The 23,776-nt window shown below is 46.9% G+C and overlaps 1 protein-coding gene across 3 annotated transcripts in view; it reads left to right on the top strand.

The window, feature by feature from the left end:
* The window catches only part of VIL1 (villin 1), a 154,936-nt gene extending 133,649 nt beyond the window's left edge, over window positions 1–21,287 (top strand). For 2 of the 3 annotated variants that reach the window (XM_086954458.1, XM_086954459.1), the window contains 2 exons: window positions 630–770; window positions 20,354–21,287. In XM_086954458.1, coding sequence (XP_086810584.1) covers window positions 630–770; window positions 20,354–20,467 — 255 coding nt within the window. In that variant the 3' untranslated portion in view covers window positions 20,468–21,287. Of the gene's footprint in view, window positions 1–629; window positions 771–9,828; window positions 9,970–20,353 lie in introns of all 3 variants that reach the window. The other variant, XM_086954460.1, reaches the window with a different exon arrangement.
* The last annotated feature ends 2,489 nt before the right edge of the window (window positions 21,288–23,776 follow it).

Genomic DNA, 23,776 nt, shown 5'->3' with positions numbered 1-23,776 from the left:
AAATATGGACAAGCCCATTACGCTGCTGGTGCGTCATAGTGACTCACGGGCGATGCAAGAGGCTTGTAAATGAGGCCCTTAGTATTTGCAGCGTTCCATCAGTGCAAAATCCCCATTGCTCTGGGACAATGTTCCATAACCTGACAAAAGGGGGATCTCCATTCAAAAGAGCTCCTGAAAGGTCGGATGGGTGAATGCTAAATATGGCCATTAATTTCACTGCATGGCCAGGGATAGAGGCTTCAGAGGCCCTGGGTAAAGCCAGGAGCCAAGACGATCGCCCAGATTTACTGGGCTTATTGATGGTCCTGGGACCCCTCATGCCCCCACATCCCTCCCTGTCTGGAAGCGCTATTTACAAAAGACGCATCGTGCAGCGCAGATCTCAGCCCTAGTTGGGTAATAATAACACTTACTATTAAAGAACTAGCAGCTATTCAAGTTATATAAGTGTGCTGGATAAACAATAAACATCAATACACCTACATAGTTAGGAGGTGATGAGCTTAGCAGGAAACCTTAGTCCCCAACCAAAGTTGCTAACCGCCCAGTACAGAGCTGTGGATGAACTGGGATGCAACTAAGGCTACAGTGAGAGGCATTAACTACATCTCTTTTTCCTCATTCAGGATGTCACCAGCATACAGATTGACTCATTCACCTCCTCTACCAGTTTTTCATCTGGGGTATTTAAAACCTACCCGGCTGAGGAAATTGTCAACAAGACCTCAGAAGAGCTGCCAGATGGAATAGATGCATCCAGGAAAGAGGTGAGACGCCTGTTCATCTGCGCCTACGCATGCACTGAGACACCTATCAGAGCCATCGCTTTTGTGCTTCATTATGTGTGGATGCTCCTGAGCATCCTTTTACCCTCTCTGTTTCAGATTTGGGCACTTCTGCATAGCACAATAAAAGAGCTTCACAGAAGCACCCAAAGTCCAATCCATTCCTCCTGGAAGGACGGCCCCTATTGGTCTGATCTTCAGCCACCTGAAGACACTTGTGTTCTACTTGTGTATGTGGTGTTCCTTCAGTACAATTGCCCACAGACTACTAAGGACTATTTTCTAAATTTACAAATTAAGGGGCATATTTACAAGGAAGTGGCGGAGCGGGGTGGTAACCTCCTTTGCTTATAGCCGCGCTTCGCAGCTTCTGAAATGCAGGGCTGCACCGTATTTACAACCATATGGTGCAGCCTTGTGGTTCTCCCTGCGCTGGTGCTAATTTAGAAGCCTAGCGCCAACGCAGGTGCACTTGCACCATAGTGCAAGGGTGCCGCATTGAGGGGAATTACTGTTTTTGTGCAGGAAGGTGTCCCTTCCTCAAGATACAAATTCTTAAATTGTGATTTGCTACTTCCATGTGTGCTGCACACATAGAAATTGCAACACGTCCTTTTTAAAATTATTGTTTATGTGCATGAAGGGACACCTTCCTGCACATAAACAATCAATGGCGTTTTGATGTTTCTATGTGTGCTGTACAATGCAGTACACATGGAAACAGCAAAAACGAGGAAAAATTAAGCATTTCTCCTTGTTGCGCTAGGGTAAGACCCTGGTCTTAATTTTGGCGCTGCCCCATATTTACGCCACCCTTGTAAATATAGGGCAATGTCAAAATCAATGGGTGTTGCCCTCCCCAACACCCATTGCCCGCCCCATTCACACTAAGTATTGCGTGAAAGGGTGCCTTATTTGCAAGGCGGCGTTAAGCCACGTTAAGTGACTTTACGCTGCCTTGTGAATAAGGCAAAGCCCCTATCGTCACCACAACGTTGAGAAAAGTGACATTGTGGTGGTGATAGGGGCTTGTAAATATGCCCCTAAATGTCCCCGAAATTAATTGGCTCTAGGTCTAGAGTAGAAGACAATTGAAAAACTGACAGACTGAGGTACTTGGGGGCATATTTACAAGCCCTGATCGCCACCACACGCCACTTTGTGGTTGTGGTGGCGATAGGGGCTTTGCCTTATTTACAAGTGGCTTCACACTGCCTTGTTAATAAGGCCCCCTTTCACGCTATGCTTAGCATTAAAGGGGTGGGCAGTGGGTGTTGCGGTGGGCGTTCCACTGCAACACTCATTGATTTTGATGCTGCCCCCTATTTACAAGGGTGGCGTAAACAGGAGGCAGTGTCAAAATTAAGGCAAGGGATAACCTGGTCTTAAACAGGTGACACGAGAAGAAATAATTTATTTCTTCTCGTTTTTGCTGTTTCCATGTGTGATGCTTTGTGCAGCACACATGGAAACAGCAAATTGTCATTGATTCTTTATGACCTTTCCTGCACATAAACAATCACACTCAAAATTACGTTTTCCAACTTCTTTGTGTGCTGCATTAAGCAGCACACGTAAAAGTTATAAAACGTAATTTAAAGATCGTTACTGTGCAGGAAGGGAGACCTTCCTGCACATGAATGATCTTTTTCCCCTCAATGCAGACCCCTTGCACTAGGGTGCAAGGGTGCCTGCCTTGGTGCTAGGCTGCTGAGTTTAGCGCCAGCGCAGGGGAAAATGCAGGGCTGCACAGCACTGTTATAAATATGGTGCAGCCCTGCATTTCTAAAGTGCCGGAATGCAGCGTTGTGCCAGGAAGTCTACCGCCACACTCTGTCGCTTTGCTGTAAATATGCTTCTTAATGAGATAGAACTATTGCCCAAACTTTACAGGAGCTGAGAGTCAGCGTCTCTCCAAAGGAAAGGCCTTATTCGCAATGTGGGACCGAGTTGGTGGAAGAACTCACCAGCTGTGGTTGGTCGGCGGGGCATGGGATGTTGGTGCACAAACCTGGAGATATCCTTTATCTGAGTTTCCAAATAGGAAGGGTTCAGGCTTTGTTGATAATTAAAGGGCAGATATGGATGTGGGAGGCATTGTCTGGTCTGCCATAATAACTACAGCACTTTTGATGTTTGGTAAAATGGCAGCTGCCAAGTAGAGAATGGTGTAGTTGAAAAGAGGGTGAGCAGAGCAAATTAATGGATGTACTGATCCCGGTTGACCCTGCCTAAAAGTGCTTTCCATTGGAGTGCTTGGATACTATGGTCAGCGTCCGAGTCCATGAGGTTTTTCACTATTTCTTTAAAATGTCGGTGATATCTAAACATGATAGATGGAGGCAGCAAGTCCAGCAGCGTGGGACGTGCAAAAGCAACACCTAACTTTTTGTAGCATTCAATCTTCAGGCTCGCGCTCTTTCTCACAGCAGAGGTGTAACACTGAAAATACTCTTCTCTGACCCATTGACATGCTGGTAATGCATGTGCGTCCACATTGGAGTGGAGGCTGGCTCCTCTGTCCCCCGCAGGCAGCCTAAGGCTGATGATAAAAGACTGGACGGTGCAGAACCTTGGGGGGCAGGCCATGGCACCAAAAAAGTGACCCTAGCCTAAAAGAAAAGTGGCCCGCATTGGTAAATCGCGACATGGCGGAGCTTTGCAACAAACCTTCATGATGGTTTCCAAGGGGTGTGGGAGCGTACGACTCCGGGTGCTGCTGGCCTGGTTTCTGGATTTAAAATATAATTTCTCCTGATGGCACAACCGGTGTCATGCCCCGCCTCCCCCCATTACTGACAGCTGAAACAGTGATCACTGCCCAGAGTCAGCTGCACCACCTGGTGGCCATGCAGTCAAACAACTGGCTAGGTGCTGCCAAAACTAGCCCAAGGGGGAAAAAACACACCACAGGACATAAAAATGGCCCGCGCACTACTGGCCTGCAGGGCGGCCCATCTGGCGGTGCCAGGTTGGCTGACACTGCTTTTGGCATGGCTGTGGCAGCTGCAATGTAGTTAGGCTCGGAAGCCACGCTGAAGCCACGGACGTCACACCCTCCCAGGACCCATGCAACAAACTTGGCTCTTACTTCCACCTAAAGATCAAGACCCTCTGTGAAAACTTCAGCGAATGGACTCCAGAAACCACAGTTGCCACTGTCAACTACAGTCAGCCCACCATCACTGCCTGCACCCCGGTCATCACCGAAGATACCACCTCAACCATGAAGAGCACCCACTCAGGAGCCCCCATGGACCACTGCCCGCCGCACATCTTCCACAGTCATAGCGCCCGTGCTACATCGCACCATCAATGCCACTTTCGAATCCAGCACTTTCCCCAACAATTGCAAACACGCAGATGTCAAGCCAGTCCTCAAGAAGCCCTCTACAGGCCCGACGGACCTGAAAAACTACCAACCCATCTCTCTCCTTCCCTTCGCAGTCAAAGTCGCTGAGAAGATCGTCAACACCCAGCTGACTGACTTCTCCTAATCTGGATTCCGCAGTAACCACAGCACCGAGATCGCCCTCCTCGCCACCACAGACAACATCCTCTCACTCCTTGGCCAAGGCCACACCGCGGCCCTCATCCTTCTATACCTCTCCTCAGCCATCCACACCCTCTCCCACCGCATTCTCACAGCCAGACTCCATGACGCCGGCATACAGGGAACCACCCTTGACTGGCTATGCTCTTTCTTCGCCAAAAGAACCTAAAGGATCAGATTCCCGCCTTTTCACTCCGAATCCACAGAGATCAACTGCGGAGTTCCCCAAGGATCGTCGCTCAGTCATATGCTCTTCTACATCTACATGTCCCCCCTCGCCGCCATCGTCAGACAGCATGGACTCAGCATCGTATCCAGCACCAACAACACCCAACTCCTCCTCACCCTCACAAAGAACCCCAAAGACACCAGACTCAGCCTTCCAGGAAGGAATGAAAGATGTCACAGCTTGGATGAGCAGCAGCTGTCTGAAGCTCAACTCGGAGAAGACAGAAGTCTTTGTCCTTGGACCCACCCCCTCAGCCTGGGATAACACTTGGTGGCCCACTGCCCTTGGCAACCATCCCACCCCCACGGACCTCGCCCAGTACCTCGGCATCATACTCGACCCCTCCCTCACCATGTTCTGCCAGATCAACACCGTCGCCTCCACCAGGGCCGGACTGGCCATAGCAGGCATCGGGCGTTTCCCCAGGTGGGCCGCTAGGGTGGGGGCCGGTTTTGGGCCCCTGGGGGCAGTTTTTGTTACCAGAGGTCGGCAATATCAGCCGCCTGTAACAAAATCGGCCAAAACCGGCCCACACAAATTGCTCAGCTTCACTCCCTCTCACCCCAGGGGAGCGGGCGGCTGAGCAGTTTGCCAGGGCCGGTTCTGTTCCCAGTCCGGCCCTGGCCTCCACCTGCTTCCCCTAATCCAATTTCAAACTATTTTAGTGTAATTTTGCTTGCTGACAGAAACCAAAGTGCTGCTAAGATTAAATTAGCAAGTGCAAATGCTTAAGATTGCCACTTTCCCTCGCAGAAGTGCCACACCTTAGTGTCCATCTAACTGAGGGGGTGCCAGGAATCTGGCGCATACCACATTCTGTGCTTTCCCACGTGTGAGTTTGGGTCAGGCTCAAGTCTTCACTTCACTAGACGTGATGAGATTGTACAACCATTAATAACAACACAATGCAGTAAATACATACAAATAAATGGAAGGAAACAAACTTTACTATCAGTAATGCATAAACTTGCATACCGAAGTTTGTCTATTAGGGATATAAAGTTCATATGCATATGAGCACTAGTGGCCGATAGAATCCTTTGAAGCAGGTGACATGGTCCCCTAGAGGCCACCAGGCAGCCAGGATCCTCACACTGGCTGAAAAGCCTGGTTAGGAACCAGCCAGCAGCAGGCTGGGGGCTACTACAGAAAGTTTACTCAGGGGTTGCACTCAGGATGTGTGTGATGTAATAATGTTTCACCTTTCTCACCATCAGACTTTACATGGAGGAAAAATCGAATTTACTGTTTGGGTTGGTAAAAACACACATTGCACTCAGGATCTGCTTATTCCTCGTGCAGCTCAAATTCAGTAAAGATTGCATTCCTCTGTAACTTACACATTAGAGCAGGAGGGAGGGTGCCTCTCCTACTGAGGTGATGGCACAGCCTGATCACTTTCATTGGCAGGAAAGAGCCATGTTTGCATGTGTGTGACCTAAATAAAAGTGGCAGCTCCTTCTGTGTATTGGACTCAGCCTACACAGACTGAGCATGACAGAGGTCACACCAGCTTTTAGAAGCAAATGTCATGCAAGGGAGACAATACTCACATTGCAATAGTGGGGACATTCCCCTTATCTTTACATTACAGTGTTCATCAACCCTAACCTAATAGAAAGAGGAAACGTTTGTTGAAGTAACAGGATTTAAAAAAATATGAATCTGAGTTGATGTGTTTGTTCTCATTCCACCGCCATCTTATAAAACGATAATGAATAGTTTATTCGTTTGATGCAGTCTCGATGGATAGATTGCTTGGTGCTGGCTGACAGCTCCGTGGTTCGGCGTATTCTGGATGGATCAATAGTTCTTCACTATCCGAAAGGCTTGCTGGCTTGGCACAGACTGGTCCTATCAGTCGACAGAGAGTGGGTGCATCAGTGAATTGGCACAGATTGAATGGCTTATAGATTTGGTTGGAAATGGAAGATTTATCCGCTTGGCACAAACTGGTTGGTCAATCGGACAGGCAAGGACCTGGGTGAATGAACAGTTTGGAAGAGACTGGGGCTCAGCAGTGTGCAACCAACATACTATTTAACAGTTTGGCGTAGAACTGATACCCAACATTTACACAAGTCTGAGGGACATATTTACAAGCCCCTAAGGCAGAGGTCTTCAAACTTTTTGATGCCGAGACCCCCTTGTAAAACCTTCTTAGGCGTAAGGACCCCTTTCCGACAAAAGTTTCTAGAAACTGGTACTCCTCATCATCAACTTTTGACAACCATAAATGCGCCTGTTAGACCTCATCACATCCCTCCATCATTTATCCACCCACACTTTCACACATCCATCCATCCACCCTTTCATCCTTCCATCCATACATCCATCCTTCGTCCATCCACCCTTTCATCCTTCCATCCATACATCCATCCTTTACCCATCCACCCTTCCTTCCATCCACCCATCATTCATCCACCCACCTTTTCACACATCCATCCATCATTCATCCATGCAACCTTTTATCCATTCATACATCCATCCACCCTTTCATCTTCCCATCCTTCATCCACCCACCCTTTTGTCCTCCCATCCATACATCCATCACCTATCCACCCTTTCATCCATCCATCCACCCACCCTTTCATCCATCCATCTACCCATCATTCATCCCCACCTTTTCACACATCCATCCATCATTCATCCATCCACCCTTTCATCCATCCATCCTTCTTCTGTCCACCCTTTCATTCTTCCATCCATACATCTATCCTTCACCAATCTATCCTTCATCCATCCACCCTTTCATCCTTCCATCCATACATCATTCATCCATCCACCCTTTCATTCATCCATCCACTCATCATTCATCCACCCACCTTTTCACACATCCATCCATCCATCATCCATCCATTCACCCATCAAGCCATCATTCATCCACCCACCTTTTCACACATCCATCCATCATTCATCCATGCAACCTTTTATCCATTCATACATCCATCCACCCTTTCATCCTCCCATCTATACATCCATCCTTCATCCATCCACCCTTTCATCCTCCCATCCATACATCCATCCTTCATCCATCCACCCTTTCATCCTCCCATCCATACATCCATCCACCCTTTTATCCATACATCCATCCATCCACCCACCCTTTCATCCATCCACCCATCATTCATCCCCACCTTTTCACACATCCATCCATGCATCATTCATCCATGCAGCCTTTTATCCATCCATACATCCATCCGCCCTTTCATCCTCCCATCCATCCATACATACATCCTTCATCCATTCACCCTTTCATCCTCCCATCCATCCATACATCCATCCATCCTTCATCCATCCACCCTTTCATCCTTCCAGCCATACATCCATCATTCATCCATCCACCCTTTCATCCATCCATTCACCCTTCATTCATCCACCCATCTTTTTACACATCCATCCATCATTCATCCATCCACCCTTTCATCCATCCATCCTTCCGTCCACCCTTTCATTCTTCCATCCATACATCTATCCTTCACCAATCTATCCTTCATCCATCCACCCTTTCATCCTTCCATCCATACATCCATCATTCATCCATCCACCCTTTCATTCATCCATCCATTCATCATTCATCCACCCACCTTTTCACACATCCATCCATCCTTCAGCATTTCATCCATCCATCCACCCACCTTTTCTGTGCCTCTCTCATGGGGGGGCGGGGGGGGGGGGGGTATCAGTATCTCTCTGCGTCGTCTTCCTTCTTCTTTCCCGCTCACAGGAGGGCATCTCTGTGCCTCCCTGCTGGGGGCGGGAGACATATCACGGGACCCACAGCTCCAGGTGCGTAACATCCATTGAACTCAAAGGGCTACACTGCAGCCCCTCCACCCCCCCCCCCCCCCCCCAAACCCCCCAGCTCCCTCCAGCTCGTGTATGTGAGCCCGGCTGTAACAGCTTCAGGGACACACACAGTCACACCCAAGTACTTGACAGGTCTTTAAAAGACCTTTCACTTGTTAATGAGGCGTTGATGTTTTTCACACCTCGGTGTGAATTAGGCCTCCGCTGTGAGCACCCTCAGCCCAATGCCAGGAACGGCACTCTGCAGAATCTGCGACCCCCTTCCCAGGACTCCACGACCCCCCTGGGGGTCGCGCCCCACAGATTGAAGACAACTGCCCTAAGGCCTAATGCCACCCGAGCATCACTTATTTTGACGCTCCGGTGGCGTAGCGCCATTCCCCACATTAACGTGGTTTAAAGCCACCTTGTAAATATGCCTCTTACTGCAGCAGTCCACTGAGGGAAAGGGGCGTGCAGTGGCAGTTGCTGTGGGCGTTCCACCACAACACCCATTGCTTTTTGATGCTGCCCCAGATTTACAAGTCTGGGGCAGCACCTAAAACTAAGGCCAGGTAATACCTGATATTAGGATGGCAATACAAGGAGAAATTATTACTTTTCCTTCATTTATTGCTCTTTCTATGTGTGCTGCATTTTGTTTGCTGTAACACGCATTTTGCAACATGGCAGCAGGGTGCCTGCGCTGACACTAGGCAGCTTTTTTTGCTCCAGCGGTGGGGGAAACACAGGGGTATGCCGTACTTTTGTTAATATGGAACATCCCCCGTTTTAAAAATGTTGGAGTGTGGCGTTGCCAAATGTGTGGCTTTGCATGGCCTTGTAAATATAGGCCAGCACAGAGCGCCACTGGAGCATAAAAAAAAGTGACGCTCTGGTGGTGCTAGGGGCTTGTAAATATGCCCTTCGGTGTGAGGCAGGAATGCCATTGGCGTTACACGGGTGGGGGTCACCTGGGAATGCATCAAAATCCTACGGCTCCCCAGGGGAGGCGCAACGAGGAGAAAACACTTAATTTTTCCTTGTTTTTTCCTCTTTCAATGTGTGCTGCATTCAGCAGCACACATAGAAACATGAAATCGCTCCACTGATTATTTTTGTGCAGCAAGACGTCCCTTCCTGTATAAAAACAATCATCCCTACAACACAAACACCCTGGCACCACAGTGCAAGGGAGTCTGTGTTGGCGCACGGCAGCCTTTTGTGCGCCAGCGCAGGGGTAAAGGGCAGGGATGCTTATTATTTGATAGATACGGCGCATTCCTGCTCTTCTTTTGACGTAGAGCAGCGCATCAGGGAGGCTTGCGGCGCTGCCCTACGGCAAAATATTGTAAATGAGGCCCTCTGTTTGCCAAAGAGTGGATGGCTTGGTGTCTTGATGCAAAGGTGGTTCGTCTGTTGGCCACAGACTGGATGGTAAATTGGTAATACCCTTTTTCTCCCTCCAGGATGTCCCCAATGGCAAGCTAGACTCATTCACCCCCTCAACCAACTTGTCATCAGAGGTATTTAAAATGTACCCTCCCGAGGATATTGTCAACAAGGCGGCAGAAGAGCTGCCAGAGGGAGTGAATGTGGCCAGGAAGGAGGTGAGACTTCAGTTCTCTTGCTCCCTGCAGATGCTGTGGCAGCCATCAGAGCCACAGATGGAACTACACCATGAAACTACTATTACTTTTTTGTGGGGTTACCAAATCTTCTACCTCTTGCTGCCTCCTTGCTGGGTAGTGGAGTGGTGTGGCTCACTGGTTAGAGGCGGCAGACCTGAGAGCAGAGAACGGCCCGGGACCAGGGTTCAATTCCCGACGCGGCAGGGTCGTGGACCTGGGTCAGCGGGCTCGATAATTCTCGCCTAGGTGCCTACTCTAACGAGGGATCACACTCGGCAACTCTGGGCATTAGCTTGCCTCATCTTCACAACGGCCCCCCACATACGCTGGGGATGCCTGCTTTCACCTTGGAGATACCCAGTAGGGACCATCTCACAGGGAAAGCCAGGACGGGTTCCCCAGCGGTCTACTGCACAGAGATACTCCTTCGGGAGTCGATTCTAGCGCATTACAAACCCACAATTAATTAATTAATTAATTTAGAAGCAGGGAGTAAATGTCATTTAGAAGTTACATCTGGGAATAAGCACAATTGTTAGTGCCTAAGAGTTTACTATATATTTTTCAGGATACCGTATAGATGTATGTTTTTGACGCTGTATAGCCTACTTCCTAATTGCAATGTACCCTCTTATATGCTGTCTGTTCCTGTGAAAAGTTTGACACTTACAGGAGCTTGACAGTGCACCAATTCAGGATTTTTAACAATACTTACAAAGAAAAACATGAACACTGACTTTATGGTTCACACCAATAAGACACCACATTGTGTAAAACTGGAGTACAGAAACCCCAGCTTGGCGGAAAGCTGTGAATGATCACCAATACACTTATTACAATCTAGCGCCTAGAAGTAACCAAGGGCTTCTATGAGGAATCCTGAGCCTATTATTATTATTTATTTATAAGTTTTATACAGCGCTAGCTAGACCTGTGGGTATCAGAGCGCTTTACAACATGAATGAAATAGAGTAGTGAGAAACATGGTATAAGGATACCTGAAAAGATATGCATAACAATAAACATTTTAAGACAGAATACATTAAATTCAAGAAAATCTGATGTAGGGATCAAGCAAAATAAAAATGAATTTGAGAATATGTGATTTCAAAGGCGTTTTTCAACATGAAGAAAACGCACACACCAAGGCTGTGAATGTGCTTCTCGATAATTACCAACAAGCGCATATGTACATTTTTTGTAATAAAGCTAAACATGCCTCTTAGTTTAAGACAGATAGGGCCATATTATCAAGAAAGAGCAATACATTATCGCCGCTTTTATCGGCAGGAAACTGCCACTAAAGCGGCGATAATGAGCTTCATAATACGCCCTTGTGAATTCCCATAGAAGCTCAGGTTAACACCAGAACATGGGCTTCTATGGGAATTTACAAGGCCATATTATCAAGCCCATTATCGCTGCTCTAGCTGCAGTTTCCTGCTGATAAAAGCAGCGATAATGTATCGCCCTTTCTTGATAATATGGCCCATAGTTTTTTCGGGAGATACCTTCCTTCCTAACTAGTTCACTCCCTTGGTGGAGCAAATGTCCATGTTTAGCATTGAAGGCAAATGTCATCAGAATTCGAACAAAGTTCTGGGCTTAGGTTCTGTTGCTCCAAATGTCCACAAATCTTCAGAGACAGCTCCTAAGGCACATGGGGTCAAGTAAAGAAAAAGGCCTTACCTCTGCTCCTTTACAGGCCAACGCCAGCTAGACCTGTTGATGTTCTCCAGGATGTTGCAGCTGAGTCTATTCCTTGAACTCTTACCGCTTCACCGCAGTGGGAAAAGTTAGTCCAGACCAGTAGGATCTCCAGGATAAGCGGGATACCCTGTTTCTCTTTTCAGGACCAGCTTACTTTATCCTTTGACTAGTCTTTAGAGTTCAAGGTTCAAATGAAATGCTTCTCCGAAGAAGGAGAACAGGGTGACTAATGGGTCGGCTAATTCAAGGGATCAGAGAAGCCTAGAATGAAGGTTCAGTGTCAGAGAACAAGACGGGCCAGAGGACACGGAGAGATTGTATTTGACTATATATCTATACGGTAGAGGAAAGAGAATGCCAGTCACTGCAGCTCGCTAAAGGCAAATTCCCCCAGAGACAAAGGGCTGATTTAGATCTCGGTGGACGGGTTACTCCGTCCTCAACAGACTTCGGGCCTGGTTTAGATGCTGGCGGATGGGTGACTTCATCACAACTGTGACCGATATCCCGTCCGCCAAAACATAAATACTGTAGGATATAATGGGATTTATATTCCAGCGGACAGGATATCCGTCACCGTTGTACGAAGTCACCCGTCCGCCGGGATCTGAACCAGGCCTACAGTCTGATTCGCTGTAGCAAGAAACCGGCAATCAGGGATCCCTCTTATGGGTCTGTGCTAGGGTCGGCCAAAGGAGGACCCGAGTCTGCCTGTCAATCACAGGATCAGTCAATTACCTAAAGCCTGAGGTACCCAGCGGGTCTGACCACAAGATGAGACGGCATCATCGAGACGGCCTCACCTGTGCTAAAGATCTGTCAAGCGAGTCCCAGAATGTAAGCCTTCTGGGGAAGGGGACCTTAGAAGGACTTCTGTTCAGAGATGAAGATGTGCCAAATGACTCGAGGGAGGGTCCAGGATGGATGAAGTGCTTTACCCCCCGGTTCCGCGAACTCAGTACCACCACATGGCTAACCACGAGCAATCTCACGTGCTTGAGTAGAAATCCTGCAGCATCCTGGGACATCCGCCCTCTCCATGGCAACTGCTTTAAATTGTGAACGCGCAGCCAGAGTTTGCCCTGAAACCCGAAGCTCCTCTGTGTTTGAGATGCCAAGGTATGTGGGCGGGGTCCCGGAGTGTCAGGAGTGAAAAGCCTGGCTCCTCCAATCCAAATGAAGGCTTCTCCGATCCGCACAGAAGGGCGCCCAGACAGGCGGTGGCGCCACAGGCTGGCAGGTGCTTGACACTACACAAGGCCATTGATATTAACAAACTGATTGAGTTACTCCAGAAAATCCAGACTGTTGCACACCCTGAAATACTCGCTTGATTGCACTGCAAAAAGACGCTTGTTTTTGTTTGTGTTAACTGAAATTATTTTAGGGGAAAAAAAACAATAAAAAATATTTTTAAAAGGAAATGTAGCCCAAATACCATAAAAAAATGAACCAGTACGGCACATAGAAATGCAGTACAGGGTTATCCCAAACACAGAACCGGTACAACACAGGGAGACTCAGTGCAGGGTCCCCTCACACAAAAAACAGTTCCAGCACAGAGTTACTGCACATGCACAGAAGCAGTACAGCACAGAGAGCTACAATGCAAGTGTACTGCACATGCACAGAAGCAGTACAGCACAGAGAGCCTTGCCTATAGCTGCTTGGCCAGCCGTCTTGGCCCGGCGAAACAGTCATGCGCATTTTGCATGTTCTCCACCAGACTGTAATGCACAGCCTGGTGAGGAACACGCTTAGACCCCCAGACCCCCAGTCCCCGTCTGAGCGCAGAACCACGGCACTCAGACTAATCAAACCGCTCCATTGCAGCGTTGTGATTGGCTATTGCGAGCCTGGTTGCCTCTTGGTTTGGACGTCGTCTAGAAGAGAAGCAGCAAGATGGCGGCCATTTTAAGGTAATTTTTTTAAAATATATATATTCCCTCCCCCCACCTCCTCCTCACCATCCCGTTCCGTGCCAGCCGCCACTGAGTGGATCAACTATTGATTTTGTTTGAGTTTAGATGAATGGGCAGGAAACTGAGTGAAGGGATCAAAGGATGAGTTCTTAAATGGGTGACTAGGAGTAGAGGTAACATGTGTTGTAAATTGCTCTGTGACGGTGTTTATCGATGGGTTACGTTTGTGTGTGTGTGTGAGATTGTATGGATGGATTAGTTAATAGGTGGATCAAAAGTGACTGATGAATAAATAATTAAGTAAGCGCAGGTCCAAATGTCCCCGTACTTTGCGGACTATTGGGCCTTCTTGCCTTTTCTTACTTTTCATTCTTTTTGTGTCTGTTCTCTGAGGTCCCAATATCTATATAGCCATTGGTGGTGTTCCACGTCGTGTTTACCCACTTACAAGTCACAAAGGGGTATATTTACAAGCCCCATTCGCACCGGAGCATCACTTTTTTTGACGCTTCGGTAGCGCAGCGCCATTGCCAATATTTACAATGTGGTGCTAGCCACTTCACGTTGCTTAACTCTACCTTGTAAATATGCCCCTTTCCGCCACAGTCCTCTGCTGCAAAGGGGCGTGCACTGGGTGTTGCAGTGGGTGTTCCACTGCAACATACATTACTTTTTGACGCACATGGTGGCAGGGTGCCTGTATTGGTGCTAGGCTTCTTTTTTTGCGCCAGCGTTAGGGGAAACACAGGGTGAGCCATCTTCTTGTGAATATGGCGCATCCCTGCGTTTAAAAAATGGCGGAGAGCAGCGTTGCTAAAATTGGTGCAGCACAGCGCTCCAACATTTTTTTTAAATATGCCCCTAGGTTCCCTCTCTGCAGGAAGTACATCTACAGTGTACTTTCATCCAAAGTGTAGAGTGGCCACAGCTTTGTTACAATACCAGCCTGCAAAGAGACTGGCGGTAGGCGGCAATGGAGTACTTGGATGAGGTGCGTTAATTTGAAATTTCAACACTTCCAATTAGTGCCAGAAATTGAAGAAATACTCCAGTAGGTCACGTGTGCTGCCCCTCTGGAGCCTGTAGCACGTAAACCCTTGGACTTCAGAGTGGAACTTTGCATCGTCAGACTGGCGGCAGAGCCTTTGGCGCGGCAGCTTCACGGTCATGGAATGATCTTCCCTCAAATATGAAACAAATCCAAACCTTGTTTCAATTCAGGAAGAGGTTAAAGAACTGGGGGGCATATTAACAAGATGTGCGTTAATAAAAGCACATCGCACATTTCCATATCGCCGGCTATCGCCGGATTTAATCGCCATGATAGCGCGTAATTATCAATGCGCAACACTTAGGCGAAATTAAATCCGGCGATAGTAGGCAATAGGGAACATTAGCGCATGAAAACAAGCGTTGTTTTCATGCGCTAATGTGTGCCTTGATAATATGGGGGGGTGGATTCAGCTTTATGATCCACACCCCCATGTTATCAATGCCTAACACCTGATCAAAGCAGGCGTTGGGAGACCTGCGATAAACGAGTTTATCGCAGATCTCCTTCTCCCAACGCCTGCCTTGATAAGAGGGTGTTAACACCTCCAACCACATTTTACTTGTGGTTGGACCTGGGAACGCCCACCCTGCATCCCATTAGTGTTATCTATCGCCCCCAGCGCAGGGCGATAGATGTCGTCAAGAATACGTCTCTAACTCAGGTTAGAGACGTATTGGGAATAGTGCGATAAAAAAAATAATGCGTTAGCGACTTTAAAAAGTTTCTAACGCATTTATCGCGGGCTTGGTAATATGCCCCCTGGTTATTCCCGAGGAAGGAGTACGACTAATCTCACAATCTGGTTTCTGGGGTAGATTGCCCATACGTAAGTTCAAGTTCAAGTTCCAAAATTTGTATAGCGCACTACTCACCCAGAGGATCTCAAGGCGCTTGAGGGAGGGTGGTGAATTTCTTATCGAATATCCAGGTTTTTAGTTGTTTTCTGAAAGAGAGGTGGTTCTGAGTGAGGCGGAGGTGAGTGGGGAGAGAATTCCAGGTTTTAGCCGCTAAGTAGGAGAAGGATCTTCCCCCCATGGTGGATCTGTGGATGCGCGGAATAGCGGCGAGGGCTTGATTGGATGATCGTAGTTGGCTGGAGGGGGTGTAGAAGGATAGACGCGTGTTGAGGCATTCGGGTCCTTGGTCGTAGAGGGATTTGTGTGCGTGGGTGAGGAGACGGAACGTTATTCTCTTGTTGACAGGGAGCCAATGGAGGTCTTTCAGGTGGTCGGAGATGTGAGCTTGCCGAGGGATGTTTAAAATGAGTCTGGCAGAGGCGTTTTGGATGCGTTGGAGTTTTTTCTGACAATACATTGACAATATGGTAACTCGCAGCGCCTGGATACCCTTGGGGTGACAGTATGCGCTATAAAAGTTCAGCTACAATACAAGACGGGGACAGGACACCCCATTTCTGCCCTTCTCCCAGCCGAGGACCAGTTAGCAATGCTAATGCTGATATTCCTGCTTGAAAGATCATGGAATGTACCCCCCTGAGTGGAGAACAGCTGCCAAAGGTTCAGAGTAGAACTGCGGCAAGGCCCAGGTCACCGAGATCAGAGCAGAGGGCCAACTGAAAGATAGTACCTGCCGTGGAGCCCAGCGCCCCTGCGCCCATTAGCTTCACTGACCACTGAAGCAAAGCATCACCCCACTAAAAGAACGGCAGCGATGCGCGGGAGGCCCCAAAGGCATACATTAGAGATGAATGAAAGAATTAATGTATATATATGGTACTCATTACCTAGAAATAGGTTTGTTTTGGTGCAAGACTTACTAACAACTTGAGCTAAGTGATATTTTTTAAGGCCTGATTTGAAAAAGAAGGAAAGAGTCTCAGATTGTCTGGTAATGTATTCTACAGTGTTAGACCAGGAACAAAGAAAGAACCACCCCCTTTAGACTTGAGTTTAAATCTAGGAAATGGAGTAGCTTTATGTTCTCATTTGTGACTACATTCAATAGTTGTTATAGCAAACACATGATGGATGGAACGCTGACAATGCAAACCTTCTCCCCCAGTCAAAAGATCTCAGTTAAATCCATTGTTCTTTTGCCCACTAGGCCACCCCAGTTTGGACCCGGCCATATGCAAATCAGTCTGACCCTCTGCCCCATGGGAACAGTCCAGCCCGAACTGCCATGCCAGGTCCTCCCTGGACCGGAAACAAGCATCCTAGGACCGGTTTCAGGGTACATCACCCTTCTTCAGCCAGGCTACTTGAATCCTGTGGCACATTCAATAGTTGGCACACAAGAATCTGATCAGGCAGGTCAGGTGGCGCTATCCGTCTTTCCTCACCTTTGAGATATGATTTCTTTTCTTTAAATCAACAATTATTCTGCCAGCTGTATTAGGGTCTGGCCCTGAAATCCAAACAAGATTATCTCAACTTGGAATTGTCAAGTTGTAAGTGTACAGTATGGTGACTACTGGTGAAGAGGAAATGCCCCCTCTACCTTCCCCTGCGTGGTCCAGTTCAGTAATGTTCTCCTGTGTCCCTGACTGAGTGGCAGAGAAAGAGGTTGACCTTGAAGAGGTCACTCAGACCACATTTAAGTTGGTGCATAGTGGTATCTCTCATGGAGCCAAAGGGAACTCTAGAGTTTCCCCCTTGTGCACCCATGATCTTTGTGGGGCCTTCAATCACGTCGGGTTGTCCATGCTCACCTCAGAACTACAGGAAGCATCTCCTATATCTGAACTACAGGAAGCATCTCCTATGACTGAACTACAGGAAGCATCTCCTATGACTGAACTACAGGAAGCATCTCCTATGACTGAACTACAGGAAGCATCTCCTGTGACTGAGCTACAGGAAGTATCTCCTATGACTCAACTACAGGAAGTATCTCCTATGACTCAACTACAGGAAGTATCTCCTAAGACTCAACTACAGGAAGTATCTCCTGTGACTGAACTACAGGAAGTATCTCCTGTGACTGAAATACAGGAAGTATCTCTTATGACTGAACTACAGGAAGTATCTCTTATGACTGAACTACAGGACGTGTCTCCTGTGACTGAACTACAGGAAGTATCTCTTATGACTGAACTACAGGAAGTATCTCTTATGACTGAACTACAGGAAGTATCTCTTATGACTGAACTACAGGACGTGTCTCCTGTGACTAAACTACAGGAAGTATCTCTTATGACTGAACTACAGGAAGTATCTCTTATGACTGAACTACAGGACGTGTCTCCTGTGACTGAACTACAGGAAGTATCTCCTGTGACTGAACTACAGGACGTGTCTCCTGTGACTGAACTACAGGAAGCATCTCCTGTGACTGAACTATAGGAAGCATCTCTTATGACTAAACTACAGGAAGTATCTCTTATGACGGAACTACAGGTAGTATCTCCTATGACTCAACTACAGGAAGTATCTCCTAAGACTCAACTACAGGAAGTATCTCCTGTGACTGAACTACAGGAAGTATCTCCTGTGACTGAAATACAGGAAGTATCTCCTGTGACTAAACTACAGGAAGTATCTCTTATGACTGAACTACAGGAAGTATCTCTTATGACTGAACTACAGGAAGCATCTCCTATGACGGAACTACAGGAAGTATCTCCTATGACTCAACTACAGGAAGCATCTCCTATGACTCAACTACAGGAAGTATCTCCTAAGACTCAACTACAGGAAGTATCTCCTGTGACTGAACTACAGGAAGTATCTCCTGTGACTGAACTACAGGAAGTATCTCCTGTGACTGAACTACAGGAAGTATCTCTTATGACTGAACTACAGGAAGCATCTCCTATGACTGAACTACAGGAAGCATCTCCTATGACTGAACTACAGGAAGTATCTCCTGTGACTGAACTACAGGAAGCATCTCTTATGACTGGCAGTTCCTGGACTATCATTGTAACTCTGTGGTGCCGCTGCTCCTGGCATGAGACACCTTGTCTAGTGGATGACACTTCCTTGGGTAACATGAAAGTTGCAGATTTTGTCCACGAACAGAAATACAGCCTCTTAAGTTGGTGAACACCCTTCAAAGCCATTTCCGAGATGCCACCCCTTTACTTGGCATCTTGAACTTGAACTAGAAAGTGCTGTGTCTTTGCCATGACCATTGAGCTGTGCCTGGACCCATTTCCGACGACCATGAGAGCCAGGAGGCCTTGGTACAACCCAACACTTCTCCTGTTACTCCGTTGTCAATGTGTTGCAATCCTTTTAGTGTTTCGCTTGACATACATTCAGGTGGTGGGTCTTCAGGAGCAGACTTCCTTGTGCTGTTGGTACGTCTGGACCACATAGCCAAACATGCCCCAGCCCTCAGGAGACCTACACTGGGTTCACTGAGACTCTTTTCTGGTTCAAAGCAACACATTGGAGGCCTGGTATTTACTTTTCAGTAAAAAATGTGTTTTGCGCTTGAAAGGTGGCCTTTTCACACTACAACAAGCACTTTGCACTGCTCTGCCTTGCTTAATGCCTGAAGGCTGTTACTCAGGCGATTAGTGAAAACACCAACGGGGTTGGACGTCAAGTCTGATCTGCTTAGATAGCCAGACCGTACTTTGTTCCAAAAGGTAATGCCGTCTCGGAGCAGGTGTAGACAAGAGAAAATGTGTTCATTTGTCAAAGAAAAAACATATTACGTGTCTGCTGCAGCACACAGCACACATCCTACATGGGGGGAACCTTCAGAGTTTGTCTAGACATGGGACTTTGTACTGGTAGTGTATGCGTTGAGTAAATCCTGTTAGACAGTACACACTCACCTCTGCACCAAGGTACCAGGTTATGGGTGACATAAGGCAGTCGTGTAGAGCACAGGCAAAGGGGTTGACAGCAGCAGCAGCATGCCAGACTTAGTAGATGTGGCTCTGTACTGTGTTTGGCCCCTTGCACAACGCAATAGAACAAAAATCCGCTTGTGCTGCAATTAGTAAATCGTAGTCTTTGTTTTCCCTTGTCTTGCATCTATCATCAAAGAGAACTTGGGAACTAAAATGTACAAGAAACCCAAAAAGACCAAAAGTGATTCGAGGACTGGTCTTTGCAATCCCTCCTCACAGGATATTGTATATAGACTCATGTGTTATATCAGCATAGCTTCTTAAAGGATCGGCGCCATAAAACTGTTTGCAGTCCATCTTAGCTCCAGAAGGTGCTAGTATCACCTGGTTTTATTTATTGTGTGCGATCTTATCTGTCCTAAATATTACAAATATAAATAAAGTCCATTTTTGCTTTATTAAGTATTGCTATGAATATATATTTACCTTAATTGATTGTGGTTACTATGTCTGTGCTATCTCAGTTCTAAATCTACTACTAACTCCTAGAGTGAGTTGTCTGCGCGTCCAAACTTCCTCTATAGAGTCAAGAGTACAAAGGGGCTACTTGGTCAAACCTATCGAAGTCTGAGTGTATCGAAGACACTGGGGCTCATATTTACTCGCAGACCAGTTTGTTTGTAGAGACAGAATGTACATATGAACTGAGCTGCACATAGTGAGTGCCACTAAAAAACACAGTTTGCAACACAAATTGCCTAGCTGCACCTTTGGTTTGTGCAATGAAAACAACAAGTCGCAGGGCGTTGTTCCCCATTGCACTTGTGCATGTACTGGTTGTCCTTGGTTCTGTACTTTAATCTGGTGAATGGGCGTTCTAAATCTTCTCCTCTCATCCTCTTTTCCCAGGAGTACTTGTCCCGTGAGGATTTTATCTCCATCTTCGGCATGCAGCCCCACGAGTTCAAGGATCTGCCCACCTGGAAGCAGAACAACCTCAAGAAGGCAAAAGGACTTTTTTGAGCTTGAAGGAGACACCAGGAAAAAAAAGTTGCTAATCTTTGAGCCACCTGAGGGAGGGGAAGTTTACCCTCTTTAAGTGGCTATTGCCTCCTTTCACCTTGGCCATATTGCAATAAGCCATACATTACTGCTTCCATGCCAGTACCATTTGGAACTAGACCCAGCTCCACAAAAATAAACCTGTCCCTGAATTGAGTCTCTAAATAGGAGGAAATAGGTTTTAACTTCACAACAGCTATACAAACAACTTTGCTGCCACTGTATGGCTAGCGTGCCGTTTGCATGTATATGCTTCATACTGGTTTACCTGTATCTAATAATTTATATTTAAAGTAAGGAATCTTCTTGTCAGTTATATCCACTTGTATGTGTTTTTTGAGACAAGGGCCATAAGAACTGTTCACAACTTCCCGCCTCCTCGTTATCCAAACAAAATAACATCCAAACATTGTCTGGCAGTGTCAACTCCCCATAATTGGTTGTTGTATTAGGGCTTTATCGCCACATTAATGCACGTAACATAATATACTCAGAAGTACTGGTCACCGCAAGAAATATTACTGTGCTGTAAGAGATGGAATCTCCACCTGTTGTGTTCTTGTGGGTTCTTCATAGTTATTGACATTTTTAGACAGACCTACACGAAGCAGAAAAGTCACTGCATCCCCAGCTAATCTTGTCCCTTGTGCTGACCTGTCCACAAAATCAGTAGGGCATCCAGGGGGATATTGCTTAAATAGAATTTTGTTATGTCTTTTTAAAAAAATACCAGTAGAGTTGAAAGATGTTCATGCAATAAAGAAACACAAAGGTCTATTAATCCTGCTGTGTGTGTCTATTCTGCTTTACCTAGACAAGGGCTACCAGGGCCAGCAACAGAGCCTTTCAGAACAGAGATTAAATACAGAATAGAGCCTGAACCATAAATGGTAAAACTAGATATCTTTACAGCACTTAATACCTGTGACAGCACTGTGGTTCTCGAACACCTTTAATTCTTTAATGGCTTCAAGGCACCTGCCCTGTCTTGCTTCCCATAACTTCCTAACAATCGACCTTATCGAAATGTGTCACTTCATCTCAAAAATCACCCACAAGTGTTTTCCCTGAACCAATTCTCCACCACTATGGCACTTTTGCCAATCATCTAGGATGACATTACCAAGTGATAAATTGTCTGAAAGATGCCCAGTAGTGGATGTGGCTCAGCAGGCTCTGTCTGAATGGACCGAAGGCTAAGGGAGTCATTCCGACACTGGCAGTTGGCCTTGCAGGCCTCCAAGTCAGTGGAAGCTCTGTACTCCACTTCCCATGTGAGGGATCTCCCACTGCAAGTAAAGATGCTCTCCTGTTAGGCCAGGTTCTCCGTCTTCAGTTTATCTGACAACAGTCCATTTTCATCTGTGCACCGGGGGCCTGGAACGACATTCCTGTATCCATCAGGATCATTGTCTCAATCCTGATCAAATTTTGGAAAGAGCTGAAGATACCTCTTTAAAGATTAATACAATATATTGCAATAACAGTCCACATAATGGTCTTTGATGACAGCTACCCCTTCAATCACACTATGATCTTTGCCCTTGCCCCCGTAAAACTTACGAAATAAGAGTTTTTTTCAGTATAACACAAAAATGGATGACCCTGATATAATGGCAGCTTTCTCCTAGCATGTCTTGACCATTGTTTGTTTTTCCTCCCAATCTCCGCAATGGCTAGTGTGGCCATTGCAAGCAAGCATATCTAGAGGTTGACCCACCTCAAAGAGGTGGACAGGCCAGCAGGCCATTACAGAGCCAATACTTCACTGATGGAAACCCTCATGTTCTCCCACCTCCAAATGGGGCAGCGAACCATTTCGCTGGATCCCCACCGAAACCAGCAAAAACGGTCACCCATGCACTGGTTACAAGCCGCCTGGACTACGGAAACACCCTATACGCCAGTACCACCGCAAAACTCCAGAAAAAACTCCAACGCATCCAGAACGCATCAGCCAGACTCATACTAGACATCCCGCGTAAAGACCACATCTCCAGTCACCTGAAAAAACTCCACTGGCTCCCCGTCAATAAGAGGATTACTTTCCGCCTCCTAACCCACGCACACAAACACCACACGACTTTCCTTCTACACCCCCCCCCCGCCAGCTACGATCCTCCAACCAAGCCCTTGCTACCGTACCTCGCATCAATAAAACCACTATGGGAGGTAGATCCTTCTCCTACCTGGCAGCTAAAACCTGGAACTCACTCCCCACTCACCTTTGTCTCACTCAGAACCACCTAGCATTCAGAAAGCAACTTAAAACTTAGATATTTGACAAGTAATTCCCCACCCTTCCTCAAGCGCCTTGAGACCCTCTGGGTATGTAGCGCGCTATATAAATCAACTTGACTTGACTTGACTAACCAAGAGGTTGGTGGATGGAATTGTTTGCCCTGCATCCACCAACATCTTTCCACGGCCTTATCACCCCTCCCATAGTCTATTCACTTGGACTCATAAAGTTGTGCCAACATATGGATATGTTAGAAGCAATATTTGACAGCGATCTCTCCTCAACCCCCAAATCAGCAGCACCTTAAAGCCCCTCACAAGGACTCTCATTGGCCTTGGTTTGATCTGTTCCTGTCGCGGACACTAGTTTTAGCCACGCAAGCGAAGCACCGGTTTTTATCGGGACAAGTGGGGGAACAACAGGTGGTAGGAATATTGTAGATTGCTGCTTATTCCAGTAGTTTACGTCGCATAAATGCAAGGAAAATATATGATTTTTAGCAAAGTTAGAGGTTTGCAGGGCATTGTGGATAAGAAAACATTATGAGATTCATGCGAGGCATACCACCCTGGACTCCCCTGGGTGTCTAGTTTTCAGAAATATCTGTGTTTGGTAGGTTTCCCTGGGTGGCTGCCGAGCCCAAGCCTAAACCCGCAACTACCCCTTATGTAGATGTTGCCACATTGTGTCTTGGATCCCTTCATGTCACAGGTCCTAGCTCCACCCACACAGAACAGTTACCATTTTTATCATGAGATATGTGGAAACGCTGGGTGTCTCCCCCGAGATTCCAGTACTTTCACTCACAGAAATATGAAGAAAATGTGCGTTTTTAGCCAATGGTTGAGGTTTTCAGGGGCTTCTGGGCACAAAAACCTTTTGGGATCCACATGAGACATATCACCCTGGAAACCCTTGGTGTTTAGTTTACAGAAATATCTGGGGGTTTCCCTAGACACAATCTACACCCTGGCAGTGAAAAAAGGAAAAGACAAATATTACTGCACAACCATGTACTACTCAAGTAT

Source organism: Lissotriton vulgaris, chromosome 2_1, assembly GCF_964263255.1.
Source record: "Lissotriton vulgaris chromosome 2_1, aLisVul1.2, whole genome shotgun sequence".
In the NCBI taxonomy this organism is placed as follows: Eukaryota; Metazoa; Chordata; class Amphibia; order Caudata; family Salamandridae; genus Lissotriton; species Lissotriton vulgaris.
Note: the sequence above shows the minus strand (reverse complement) of the source record. Positions and strands in the feature narration are given on the sequence as shown.